This window comes from Lonchura striata, chromosome 2 (genome assembly GCF_046129695.1).
Source record: "Lonchura striata isolate bLonStr1 chromosome 2, bLonStr1.mat, whole genome shotgun sequence".
Taxonomy (NCBI): Eukaryota; Metazoa; Chordata; class Aves; order Passeriformes; family Estrildidae; genus Lonchura; species Lonchura striata.
The window spans coordinates 116051852-116064851 of NC_134604.1; the positions used below are offsets into that span (position 1 = coordinate 116051852).

General features: G+C 48.7%; 1 protein-coding gene across 1 annotated transcript in view; it reads right to left on the minus strand.

Moving 5' to 3' along the window:
- Positions 1-8912: 8912 nt before the first annotated feature.
- Positions 8913-13000, minus strand: part of MRPS6 (mitochondrial ribosomal protein S6) — a 45489-nt gene continuing 41401 nt past the window's right edge. Inside the window, exon 3 of the mRNA XM_021546342.3 lies at positions 8913-9540. Within this exon, the coding sequence (XP_021402017.1) occupies positions 9360-9540 (181 nt within the window). The 3' untranslated portion in view covers positions 8913-9359. The remainder of the gene's footprint in view (positions 9541-13000) is intronic.

Here is a 13000-nt window from a genome sequence, read left to right on the forward strand (position 1 = left end):
AGGAGATGGAGAAGGAGAAGGAGAAGGAGATGGAGATGGAGATGGAGATGGAGATGAGATGGAGATGGAGATGGAGATGGAGATGGAGATGGAGATGGAGATGGAGATGGAGATGGAGATGGAGATGGAGATGGAGAAGAGACCTCCAATCTCCAGGAGCAGCTTCATGGTCAAGGCTGGATTTGGAGAACCTGCTCCAGGCAGATTCCAGGGTGGGATGGGATCAGGGACAGTGACAGCAGAACCCCACAGAGTCTCAGGAGGAAAACAGACATTGAAGGCTACAGGATGCTTAATTTGTATCTCAATATTGCCCTGATCTCAGAGGAAAACATTCCAATAAAAATGGTGGTTACTGGGAATGGATCTGCTCCATAACCTCTGCAGGGAATATCCCAGAATCCCAGGAATACTGAGGTGGGAAGAGCCTTTCAGGACACCCAGCAGCACCAGCATCACCCCAACCCTGTCCCCAAGGCCACATCCAGTCTCCTCTGGGACAATTCCAGTGACTCCAAACCTCCCTGGGAGCTCATCCCAAGGCCTGACCACTCTGTGAGGGAAAAAGTATTCTCCAGTCTCCAATCTGAACCTCTTGTGGTGCAATTCGAGGCCATTTCTTCTCCTCCTTTCCCTGCCCCTCCTGGCACAAGGTCCCACAAGGTCCCCCTGAGCCTCCTTTGCTCCAGGCTCAGCCCCTTCAGCTCCCTCAGGAACTCTCCAGCCCCTTCCCAGCTCCCTCAGGAACTCTCCAGCCCCTTCCCAGCTCCCTCAGGAACTCTCCAGCCCCTTCCCAGCTCCCTCAGGAATTCTCCAGCCCCTTCCCAGCTCCCTCAGGAACTCTCCAGCCCCTTCCCAGCTCCTCAGGAACTCTCCAGCCCCTTCCCAGCTCCCTCAGGAACTCTCCAGCCCCTTCCCAGCTCCCTCAGGAACTCTCCATTCCCTTCCCAGCTCCCTCAGTAACTCTCCATTCCCTTCCCAGCTCCCCCAGGAACTCTCCAGCCCCTTCTCAGCTCCTCAGGAACTCTCCAGCCCCTTCCCAGCTCCCTCAGGAACTCTCCAGCCCCTTCCCAGCTCCGTTCCCTGCCCTGGACACGCTCCAGCCCCTCCAGGTCTCTCCTGCAGGACCAGAACTGGGCACAGCCCTTGAGGATCCTCATCCCACAGGGACAATCCCTGCCCTGCTCCTGCTGGACACACAATTCCTCATCCAACCCAGGATGTTCTTGGCCTTCTTGGCCACCTGGGCACCCCTGGGCTCCTCCCCTGAAATGCAGGGACAGAACATTCCTCAAGCAGCTCCCTGGCCATTGGCAATGACAGAAACACTCCATGAGAAGAATTCCAAAGAGCTGCAATTGCCTCAGGAATGCACTGCAGGGGAGATGGGAGGAGTGAAGAAGAATAGGTGGAAATAAATTTAATTATAGGAGACACCTGATGCAGCTTGAAAGCAAACAAAGTGCAAATACCTCCAGAGTGCAGTTTCCTGTCAGAGGAATAGGATTGGTTTGGTTCCTGTCAATGAGGCTCTCCTGTCAATGAGGCTCAAATTAAAAACTGAAATTGGACTTCTGTATACCAATTAAAAAAAAAATAATAAGAAAAAAGCACCAGAGAAAAACTTGATCTGGCCAAGGGACAAAAGAGGGCCCAGGCATTTCCCTCTCAGTCCTGTCTGAGCTCCCAGGCACGGCCAGCACCTTGAGAGATGTCACCAACAAATGGAACCTGTTTATCTGAACTACAAAAAACCTTCATCTCTCCCTAAGCTTCCCTAAGCCACTGCAGCCTGGAGAATCCAGCAGCCTTCCCAAAACTCCCAAAACACCCCTGGAGGTGGCACTGAGTGCTCTGGGCTGGGAACAAGGTGGGCATGGGGCCCAGCTGGGACTCCCTGGGCTGGGAGGGCTTTGCCAGCCCCACCAGGGATTTTCAAATAAGGGACACAAAAAGAGCAGAAAGCTCATTAAAGTTAATTGGACACCTGGAAAGTCTTCTCTCTGCCACGGGTTGCTTTTTCATTGTTTTCCAAGGAATGTTTGCTTGGAATCTTTCAGGAGAATTCTGTAGGAAGCTCTGAGTGTTGGAGCTGGATGGAATCAAGTAAGATGTTGAGTTGGAGAGAAATCAACTTGGGGAAAATCAGGAAAAAGCAAAGTGAGCACAGGTTCACCCCCCAATCCAAGGAAAAATCAATGACATGGAAATAAAACTTCAACTTCCTGGCTCCTGCAGGAGAGACCTGGAGGGGCTGGAGCGTGTCCAGGGCAGGGAACGGAGCTGGGAAGGGGCTGGAGAATTCCTGAGGGAGCTGGGAAGGGAATGGAGAGTTCCTGAGGGAGCTGGGAAGGGAATGGAGAGTTCCTGAGGGAGCTGGGAAGGGGCTGGAGAGTTCCTGAGGAGCTGGGAAGGGGCTGGAGAGTTCCTGAGGAGCTGGGAAGGGGCTGGAGAGTTCCTGAGGGAGCTGGGAAGGGAATGGAGAGTTCCTGAGGGAGCTGGGAAGGGGCTGAGCCTGGAGCAAAGGAGGCTCAGGGGGACCTTGTGGCTCTCACAGCTCCTGCCAGGAGGGGACAGCCGGGGGGTCGGGCTCTGCTCCAGGAACAGGGACAGGAGGAGAGGGAACGGCCTCAGGCTGGGCCAGGGCAGGCTCAGCTGGGACAGCAGCAGCAATTTCCCCATGGAAAGGGTGCTCAGGCCCTGGCAGGGGCTGCCCAGGGAGCTTTGCAGTGCCCATCCCTGCAGGTGTCCCCTGGAGGTGGCACTGAGTGCTCTGGGCTGGGGACAAGGTGGGCATGGGGCCCAGCTGGGACTCCCTGGGCTGGGAGGGCTTTGCCAGCCCCGGGGATTTGGGATTCTGTATGAAAACAAAGCTCTGCACGTGTCTGCAGGAGCGAGGCACCTTGGTGAACCCCTGGACTGGATTCCATCCTCCCAAAACTCCCTCAGCAAACAGCTCTGGGTGCCCCCCCTGCCACGGGAGCCCGGCCGGGCCCTGTGGTCTGGCCGGGGCTGAAAGAACCCAGCGCATTCCTGTGGGTTCTCACATGGGCAGCACCACTATTGTCCTGCCCTAAATGCCAGCGCTGAGGGACTGTGCAATTCCCACCAGAATAACCCTGGGAGGGGGCTCGTGCTCCTCGCAGTGCAATTAGGGAGGGCTTTTAGACCACAGCTGTTTTTAGAGCTCCCCGAGGCCACCAGGAATGTCCCGGGCAGCGGGATTGGGATGCTGGGGTCTCCAACCCGCTCCTGGCCACTCGGCTTGCTCAGTCAGTGAGGGCTGAGGAGCAGAACATCACACACAGGGAGAAATGCTGGATTTCTCAGCAGCCTTTCACCCTCCCAGCACAGGGAAATCTGGGAAATCAGCACCTATAGGGCTCCAGGAGAGCTGCAGTGGGACTGGGGACAAGGATGGAGGGACAGCACACAGGGAATGGCTCCCACTGCCAGAGGGCAGGGCTGGGTGGGAGACTGGGAATTGGGAATTGTTCCCTGGCAGGGTGGGCAGGGTTGGGATGGAATTCCCAGATTCGCCTGGATCCCTGGCAGTGCCCAAGGCCAGGTTGGACACTGGGGCTGGAGCAGCCTGGGACAGTGGGAGGTGTCCCTGCCATGGCAGGGGTGGCACTGGGTGATCCCTAAAATCCCTCCCAGCCCAACCCAAGCCAACCCACTCTGGAATTCTGTGATTCTGCAGCTCCACGTGATGGCTCCCAGCACGCAGAGATCAGCACAGAGCTCTGGGTTAGTCCCACCACCAGGAATTTTCTCACCTGACAATGCAGCGTTCCAGAAAAGTGGGACCCTGCACCCAACCCTCAGAGGGACAAACAGGGAGCAACCACAGCCAGGGAGGTGTCACCTGGTGTGGCAAGCACATTTCTCTCTCTGTCTCAGGATTTTCATAGAGGTGCACACAGAGAAATGGAAGGGAAAACAATTTCTGTTTCTGCTCCTTGTTTTCCCATGTGGAATGTGTTTAGAGAATTGTTTCCCTGGGGTGTTGCTTAGTTGGATTCTGGTGAGGATGGTTTGAGCCTGGTGGCCAATCCAACCCACCTGGGGCTGGGCTCTCGAGTTGGGTTAGAGTCAGAGAAAGTAGGATGTAGTTTGAGTATCCTCCTTTATATAGTATATGAATGTATTTTAGCATAGTTATAATAAAGAAATCATTCAGCCTTCTGAACTGAGTCACACATCAGCATTTCTTCCCATTGGGTTCTCCTGCATTTACAATAACCTGGAGCAGCTCTGGGAACACCACAGCTCTGAGAGCAAAGAAATCACTGTTGTGACCAGAGACTGAGAAACCGATGCAAAAAATACTCTTAATAAATCCGTTTTAGCACATTCTAGTCAGAATTTTGTTGTATTTCCAGCGGTGCCAGTGACAGGACAAGGAGAAGTGGCCATGAAACTACAACACAATAAATTCCACCCCAGACAGAGGAGGAACCTCTTTCCATGGAGCTCTGGAGCAGCTGCCCAGGGAGGTGATGGATTCCCCTGCTCTGGAGCCATCCCAAGCCCACCTGGATGTGTCCCTGTGTCACCTGCTCAGGGTGACCCTGTCTGGGTGATCTCTAGAGGTCCCTTCCAAACCTGATCATGCTGGGATCCTGGGATTCTGGGATCTCAAGCCTTGGAGCACCACGTTGGGCACCAACAAGGACCTCGTGGTTGAACCTGGCACCCACCAGGGCACAGGGGCACTCCCAGGGCATGGAGAGAGAACTGGAAAAAGGGAAGATAAAGACAGATGATAGAAGACAGAAAAGAAGGGAAAGTCATGGAATCATGGAATGGTTTGTGCTGGAAGGAACCTCAAACTCACCTTGTTCCACTCCTGCCATGGGGACACCTCCCACTGTGCCAGGCTGCTCCAGCCCCAGTGTCCAACCTGGCCCTGGGCAGTGCCAGGGATGAGGAGCTGAGCATGACCCAACACACCCAACCCCCCTCCAGCCCTGCCATGGCCTGCACAACAAACAAAGCCTTTGGCCCTGGAGTTTCTTGGAAAACTTCTTGGAAAACTTTTTCCAGCCCAAGATTCTGCAGCTTTGCCTCCCTGGTGATCATCCTGCTTTCCCTGGCAGCAATCCCAAACTTCCCAGTGCAGCTGGGAGGGATCTGAGCAGCACCAGGTCACTTTTGGTTTTGTTTCTCTTCCCCTTGGGCTGGGTACAGCTCTTCTGGAATTGTTTTTTCTCAGTAGAGAGCTGGGAATTGTTTATAGGGGATTCCAGGGATTACCAAAGCAAACTCTCTGTTCTTTCCAGTGGCTTGGACAACTGGGAGTATCCTACCCTCAGAGTGGGCAAATGGAGGATCCTTCTTGCCCGTGCCAGGAGCACTCCTGAAGTCCTCCCATCCTTAAGGAATATTTCATTCCTGCCATTCCCAGGGCAGAAGTGTGGGAATGGTGCCTGTGCATCTTTAGGATAACGAGCTCCTGCTCCTGGCTGCCTCCTGTCTCTGCCAGGTCCCAGTGGCCACACATGGAACAGACCCTGTGACGTTGTCATGCTGCTTGTCCCCCAAAAACAGAGAGCAGCTGTGATGCCTCAGGTTTCAACTTTTCTATTTTCCACATTCTGTGCTGCTTCAGTGTGTGGGTCTGAGCTTCATATAGGGGATGCTGAGCTCTGTGCACAGAGCAGAGACAAAACAATTCCTGCTCCAGCTGGGCACCAAGGACAAATGATCCAAACCTCAGCCCAGGAGCACAAACAGCGTGGGCTGGAGAGAGAAAAACAAGCAGGGTGGGACTGATGGGCTGGAGCTGGAATGGGACAATGAACTCCAAGGTGCCAATGGAGCAGAACTGATCCCAGGGAGAGCCCCCGTGACCAGTTGTCCATTTTGGGGCCATTTTGGGTTGTGTTGTCCAAGGCAGATCTATTAAAGCCTCTTATTAAATCCCTCCTTCATTCCTTAACTCTGCCCAGTCCCTGTTCCAAGTCAGCCCTCAGAAGGCATCACCAGGCTGCAAGGACCCTGAGCGTGCCACGAGCTCCTCTGCTGCTTCCGAGGGGAACTGGGGAGGGAGAACCCAGCTGGAAACCTTCTCCTCCCTACCTGTGACCCTCACTGCTGCCCCAGCACCAGGCTGAGCTGAGCTGAGCTGAGCTGAGCTCACCAGCCCAGGCAGCAGCTCTGGAGAGCCCTGCAGGAGCTGGGCATTCCCCAAGGAATGTGGGATGTCTCCACCAAGAGAAGCTTCGTGTGTCTTCACCAGCAGAATTCCCAACTCTGCTCAGCTGGCTGAGGGATTCCTCTTGGGATAAAGTGCATCGTAGTGTCAGGATACATGGAATTATGGAATGGTTTAGGTAGGGAGGGAATTTAAATCATCCCATCCCATTCCCTGACACCTTCCACTAGCCCAGGCTGCTCCAAGCCCCATCCAGCCCAACCTTGGACACTTCCAGGGAGCAGCCACAGCTTCCCTGAGCATCCCCAACTCCTCTGTTCCTACAAAACTCAGCCAGGGGCCTCCTACAGATTCAGTGGAATCTCAGTATCCCACAAAACTCCCCTCAGGATTTTCCTGAGCCAGCAGCACCCTCCACACACACCCAACTTGGCAGCCCAAGCACAGCCCCAGCCCAGCAGGGATTAAAGCCCTCCCAGGAAAACTTCCTCGAACCTGGAATCCATCAGTGCCAAGCTCCCCCTCTTCCCTCAGTGTTGCCTCCTTAGCAATCCTCTCATTTGCTGGAATTTGTGTTTTTCCAAGGGCTCTTCAGTGGGATGTTCCAGGAAAATCCTGCCAGCACCCAAGCTGGAGAGAAGTGAATCATAAAATCTCAAATTAAAACCTCTCATATTTTAAACAATGCTGATGAGTTTTAAGCCTGTGCTTCCAGGCTGTAAGTTGAAAATAGCTGGGGAGGAGGGGTTGTCTTAAAATTGCAGCTTTCCAGAAGCTGAAAGGAGCCTGAAAAGTGGAATTGATTCAAACTGACAGGGAGGAGATTTCGATAGGATTTTGGGAAGGAATTCTTTCCTGTGAGGGTGGGCAGGCCCTGGCACAGGTGCCCAGAGCAGCTGGGGCTGCCCCTGGATCCCTGGCAGTGCCCAAGGCCAGGTTGGACACTGGGCTTGGAGCAGCCTGGGACAGTGGGAGGTGTCCCTGCCATGGCAGGGGTGGGGTGGGATAATCCCTAAAATTCCTCCCCACCCGAACCAGTTTGTGATTCCATGAGAGAATGGAGATCCTGGCAGTGCTGGACCCATCCCAGGTGACTCTTTGGGCAGAAATAACCTGGTCACATCCTACGAGAAAGTTCTGACCCCAGCAGCCCTGGTTTACATACCAAAATCAAATTCTTTTCTTTCTTTCTTTTCTTTCTTTCTTTTTCTTTCTTTCTTTCTTTCTTTCTTTCTTTCTTTCTTTCTTTCTTTCTTTCTTTCTTTCTTTCTTTCTTTCTTTCTTTCTTCTTCCTTTCCTTTCCTTTCCTTTCCTTTCCTTTCCTTTCCTTTCCTTTCCTTTCCTTTCCTTTCCTTTCCTTTCCTTTCCTTTCCTTTCCTTTCCTTTCCTTTCCTTTCCTTTCCTTTCCTTTCCTTTCCTTTCCTTTCCTTTCCTTTCCTTTCCTTTCCTTTCCTTCTCAAATATTCCTTTTTTTCCCCTATATAACAATTTTAAGCCCTATTGAAGAATGCTGTGGACTTGGAGAGACTTTGACATGTACAATCATTGAGAATCTGGTTGCTTTAACTGAATTTTGAAGAGTTGAACTTTCAAAAAAATATAAAAAATCTGTAGCCCTGCACTGAAAACTAGCAGCGTGTTAATGCAGAGTGTGAGAGAATCTTTTCTTAGGAGGAAATTGAGTATTTCTTATTAATTCTGCTTCGCTGTTCAACAGCTCAAAGAAGTTATTGGGGCGAATTTCAAAAGAAAATCCCACAAAATTTGGCAGGAGAGTTCCTTGCTATCTCACAACTTCAATTACTGTGGGAAAACAGGAATATACAAATTCTGTGTAATGCCTTAATCCAAATTCCAGGTTTGAGGCAAAATCCCTTTAAACTCCAATTTTCTGTCCACATTTTGTTTAAGAAAACCTTTGGAGAAACCCCTGAGTAAGGCACATTCTTGCAGCTGGCACTTTTTACACCTAAAATGTGAATTTTCAGCAGTGAGGGCAGCTCAGGGAGCCAAACCTGGGGCAGGTCTGTCCCACCAGGAAAAATCCTGGATAAGGAAAGTTCTGCCTGGAGCAGGCAGCAAGCACAGCAATAAAAGCACCTCTAAAACAAATTCACCTTCAGGGAGTGTCTCGTGTATTTTTCCAAGAAAAAAAGAAAATTAAAAGAAAGGAAAAAAAAATAGGGGAAAAAAAGAGAATGTAAAGAAAAAAGAGCAAATTTAAATTTTAAAAAGCCTATGATGAAAATATCTCCAAACAAACCCCATAAATCCAGACATTCATAACTCTTAAAGGAAGATGTAGAGAAAAATAAAATGTTATTTTTTTCCCCTAACGCATTTAAAAAAATAAGATATTCAGAAGAACTGTTTTTTTTTTCCTTTCCAAAATTCCACATCTAAGGAAAAAAAAAGCACAAAACCTCCCTAGGAATGATCCAGCCACTGGATTTACATCAGAGAGCAGGAGGTCTTTATATATAACAATAATATCACTGATTTTCCTCCTGTTTTCAACACAAGAAAGGCAAAAAAGACACATGAACACACAAAACAAAACATCTTTGATTCTCCTGCTCCTACAAAAGCTTGGGGAATCTCTAATTCCCACCTGGAATTTTCTGGCTTTACCAAAAAAGGAATTTTTACCTGTGCTTTGAACATTGCTCACCTCGAGGACCACGAGGTGGCTTTTTGGCAGTGAAAGTTTTGGGATTTTTTAATATTTAATGTAAAAAGAAAAAGTGTCAGGTTTTGCTTTTAACCACACGTTTATTGCCTTTTTTCCCCCCAAAACAAACCCCCACCAAATCACATCCTCTAGTTCTATATTTACACTGCAGACTTCTTAATCTCTCATGTAAATATCCATATTCTGGAGTAATCTCTGGGAAAAAAAAAATGCTATTTATAGCATCCTGCTGCTGGAGAAATCTTCATTATCAATGTAATGCTCCGAGAGAAAATCAAATCAATTTGCAGAGTTGTCAAACAGCAAGATAAGCACCCAGATTAAAACTCTCCCAATTATTTTGCACAAAAAGAAACCTCAATTGTTACAATAATGAAGATACTGCGACAGACCACACACACCCCATGCCCAAAAGTGATTTTTTTTTTTTTTTTGGATAGATAGGATTTATCAAAATTCTTTTCCAATTAAAACTGTGTTAAAAAGGGTTTGAAACATTTGGGATTTTCAGTTTTTCCTGGCAGAGAGTTTCTCCTCAGGGCTGGCTGGGAGGATGCCACTGCATTCTTCTGCCTTGGCCACGGGGTGTTTGAGGAAAGCTCTCCTGATGACATCGATGTCCCGGCCCAGGTGGTCCATCATGGGGGACACCAGGGAAGGGGGGGCCTCGAGGTCTATCAGAAAATACCTGCAATGAGAAACACACCAAAATCAGCCAAAATACCTGGGCAGGAACAAAATCAACAAAAATTCCTGGGCAAGGAAAAAAAAAAATCTAAAATGCCTTGGCAGAAATAAATTCAACCAAAATACTTGTGCAGGAACAAAATCAAGCAAAAAAATACCTGGGCTGGATAAATCAAACAAAATACCTAGGCAGGAAAATCCAAAATACCTGGGCAGGAATAAAATCAACCAAATACCTGGGCTGGACAAAATCAACTGAAAAATAACTGGGCAGGAATAAAATCAACCAAAATACCTGGGCTGGACAAAACCAACCAAAATATCTGGGCAAAAATAAAATCAACCCAAAAAATACCTGGGCAAGACCAAATCAACCAAAATATCTGGGCAAGAACAAAATCAATCAAAAAGTACCTGGGCAGGAGTAAAACCAACCAAAAAAATACCTGGGCAGGGACAAAATCATCCAAAATACCTGGGCAGGAACAAAATCAACCAAAAATATACCTGGGCTGGACAAAATCAACCAAAAAAATACCTGGGCAGGAATAAAATCAACTAAAATATCTGGGCAAGACCAAAATCAGCCAAAAAGTACCTGGGCAGGAACAAAATCAACCAAAAAAATACCTGGGCAGGAATAAAATCAACCAAAATATCTGGGCAAGACCAAAATCAGCCAAAAAGTACCTGGGCAGGAACAAAATCAACCAAAAAATAACTGGGCAGGAACAAAATCCGAAATACCTGGGCTGCAATTAAAGGAACTCTTCTGGTGGATTTTTAAAATGAGTTCCTAAGTTTTTTTCTGCTCCTTTGGTTTTTTTTTTTTTTTGTAAATGAGAGGTCCTGAGTTTTTTGTGCTCCTGTGGTGTTTTTGATAAAATGAGAATTCCCAAGTTTTTTTCTCACATTTTGGTGCCCAGACTGTTTGAAATAAAAGCCCAGTATTAGTTTGATTTCAGTGATGGAAAGTTCAGCTGAATTCTGTTGGAATCGTGGAATATCCTGAGCTGGAAGATGCCCCACAGGATCATCCAGGCCCTGCCCAGACCCCCAACAATTCTACAATTCCAGTTTTTTCCCTGGGAATGTTGTCCCAACACTCCCAGAGCTCTGTCCAGCACTGCTGACCCAAGGAGATTTATAGGGACTTTTGAAGGAGTTTTGAAGAAGTTAGAGATGGGATTTTGGAATTGTTGTTGGTGATGTGAGTTATTTTTTTATGTTCTATACAGACAGGAAAGGTGAGTTCAGCTCACTATATATGAAGTATAGTTCAGAAGGCTGTAAGACTTGTAGTTATGAGATTTTTAAAGGCTTTATTAATTAATAAAATATTGCTAACAAGGATATTTGTGTTTTTGACTTCATCTTTAAATATTTTTTCATATGGACTTACTTTACAGTGTAAGATTTCTTAGCTAATCATGTTATGATTAGTAACTTACAGAAACTTATTAGAAACTTATAGTACTGTATTCTAATGTCTCTGTTTATTTTTGTAGCTTTTAAAAAATATTTTAAACTCCAAAACTCTAAAATTTGTTTTTGTTAGTTTAATGTGTTTCTGTTTTAAACTATAAATTTACAATCTCACTTTCAGCTTAAGTTTGGAAGGTTTTTCTAAGGCCTTAGATCAAATCTTATGTTTAATTCTAAGCTTTGGCTTACAGTTTTGATAATTGTTTGTATTTCAGATCCTTACAGCTGTTGAGGACTTTGCTTTTCCCTCTTCCATTCATCCCCACATCCTGACCTGGACAGTTTTTAAGACAAGGCAGGATGGCAGGAGCAGCTCCTTCCTGGAATTCCTGATGGGTTTTTGGGGAGCAGATCCCAGTGGGAGCCACCTCAAGCTCATCCACACACACAGAGATCCCTTCCTGCAAAGTTCTGCCTGGGGCTGAATGGGAATGTGAAAAAGAAATATTAAAAAAATGCAAAGAGGTGGATTTATCCCAAATCACAGCTGAGATGTGAACGTGGCTTAAATCCTCACTCTGCTGGAGGAGCTGAGCATCCAGCAGGGCTGACCTTGGTGGGACTCATGGAATATCCTGAGTGGGAATTGAACCATGGAAAATCCTGAGTGGGAATTGAACCATGGAAAATCCTGAGTGGGAATTGAACTATGGAAAATCCTGAGTGGGAATTGAACCATGGAAAATCCTGAGTGGGAATTCAGCTATGGAATATCCTGAGTGGGAACTGAACCATGGAATATCCTGAGTGGGAATTGAGCTATGGAATATCCTGAGTGGGAACTGAACCATGGAATATCTGAGTGGGAATTGAACCATGGAATATCCTGAGTGGGAACTGAACCATGGAATATCCTGAGTGGGAACTGAACCATGGAATATCTGAGTGGGAACTGAACCATGGAATATCCTGAGTGGGAACTGAACCATGGAATATCCTGAGTGGGAATTGAACCATGGGATACCCTGAGTGGGAATAAACCCCCAGGGACCCCCCAGTTCCAGCCCTGCCCTGCCCAGACCCCCCAAAATCCCACCCTGGGCATCCCTGGCAGCGCTGCCCAAAGGCTCCTGCAGCTCTGGCAGCCTCGGGGCCGTGCCCATTCCCTGGGCAGTGCCAGCACCTCTGGGGAAGAGCCTTTCCCTAAAATCCACCCTAAATCCCTCCTGCACAGCCCCAGCTGCTCCCTGGTGCTGTCCCTGTGCCAGGTCTCAGATCCCCAGGGAACCCTTTGGTGTCCCCCCAGCTCTCCTGACATCCATGAGGGAACAGCCACCACCACCCTGCGAGGAGCAGGACGTGGCTCCCTGCTGATCTCTCAATCACCAAAATTATTTCTGCAATAAATCCCTTTCCTGAAGATCTGCAGCTTCTTCAGGAGCTCAGCTGGAGTTTTCCAGGAGGTTTTTCCAGCTCCAGCACACCGGAGGGAGCAAAGGGGTATCCTGCACCTCCCTGCCCTGTTCCAGGGGATACAACAGACCCTGTGCATCACTTCCTTCCCAAAATCCCATCCAGTCCTGCCCTCTGGCAGTGGGAAGCTATTCCCTGGGTCCTGTCCCTCCAGCCCTTGGCAATTGTCTCTCCAAACCAGAGAAAGGGATGACAAAGTTCTGGTTCCAGCTTTCGTGGCAGTGCTGGTTCATTCACAACAGTTCACAGGAGAAGGGCTGGATGAGCTTTTGGGAATTGGGAATTGTTCCCTGGCAGGGTGGGCAGGGCTGGGATGGAATTCCCAGAGCAGCTGGGGCTGCCCCTGGATCCCTGGCAGTGCCCAGGGCCAGGCTGGACACTGGGGCTGGAGCACCTGGGACAGTGGGAGGTGTCCCTGGCAACCCAAACCATTCCTTGGATGGGTTTTGAGGTCCCTTCCAACCCAAACCATTCCAGAATCCCACATTTCTCCAAGCCCACCTCCCCACGGAGCACCACAGAACCCAAAAGTGACATCCTTTAAATGAAGACACATTGTCCAA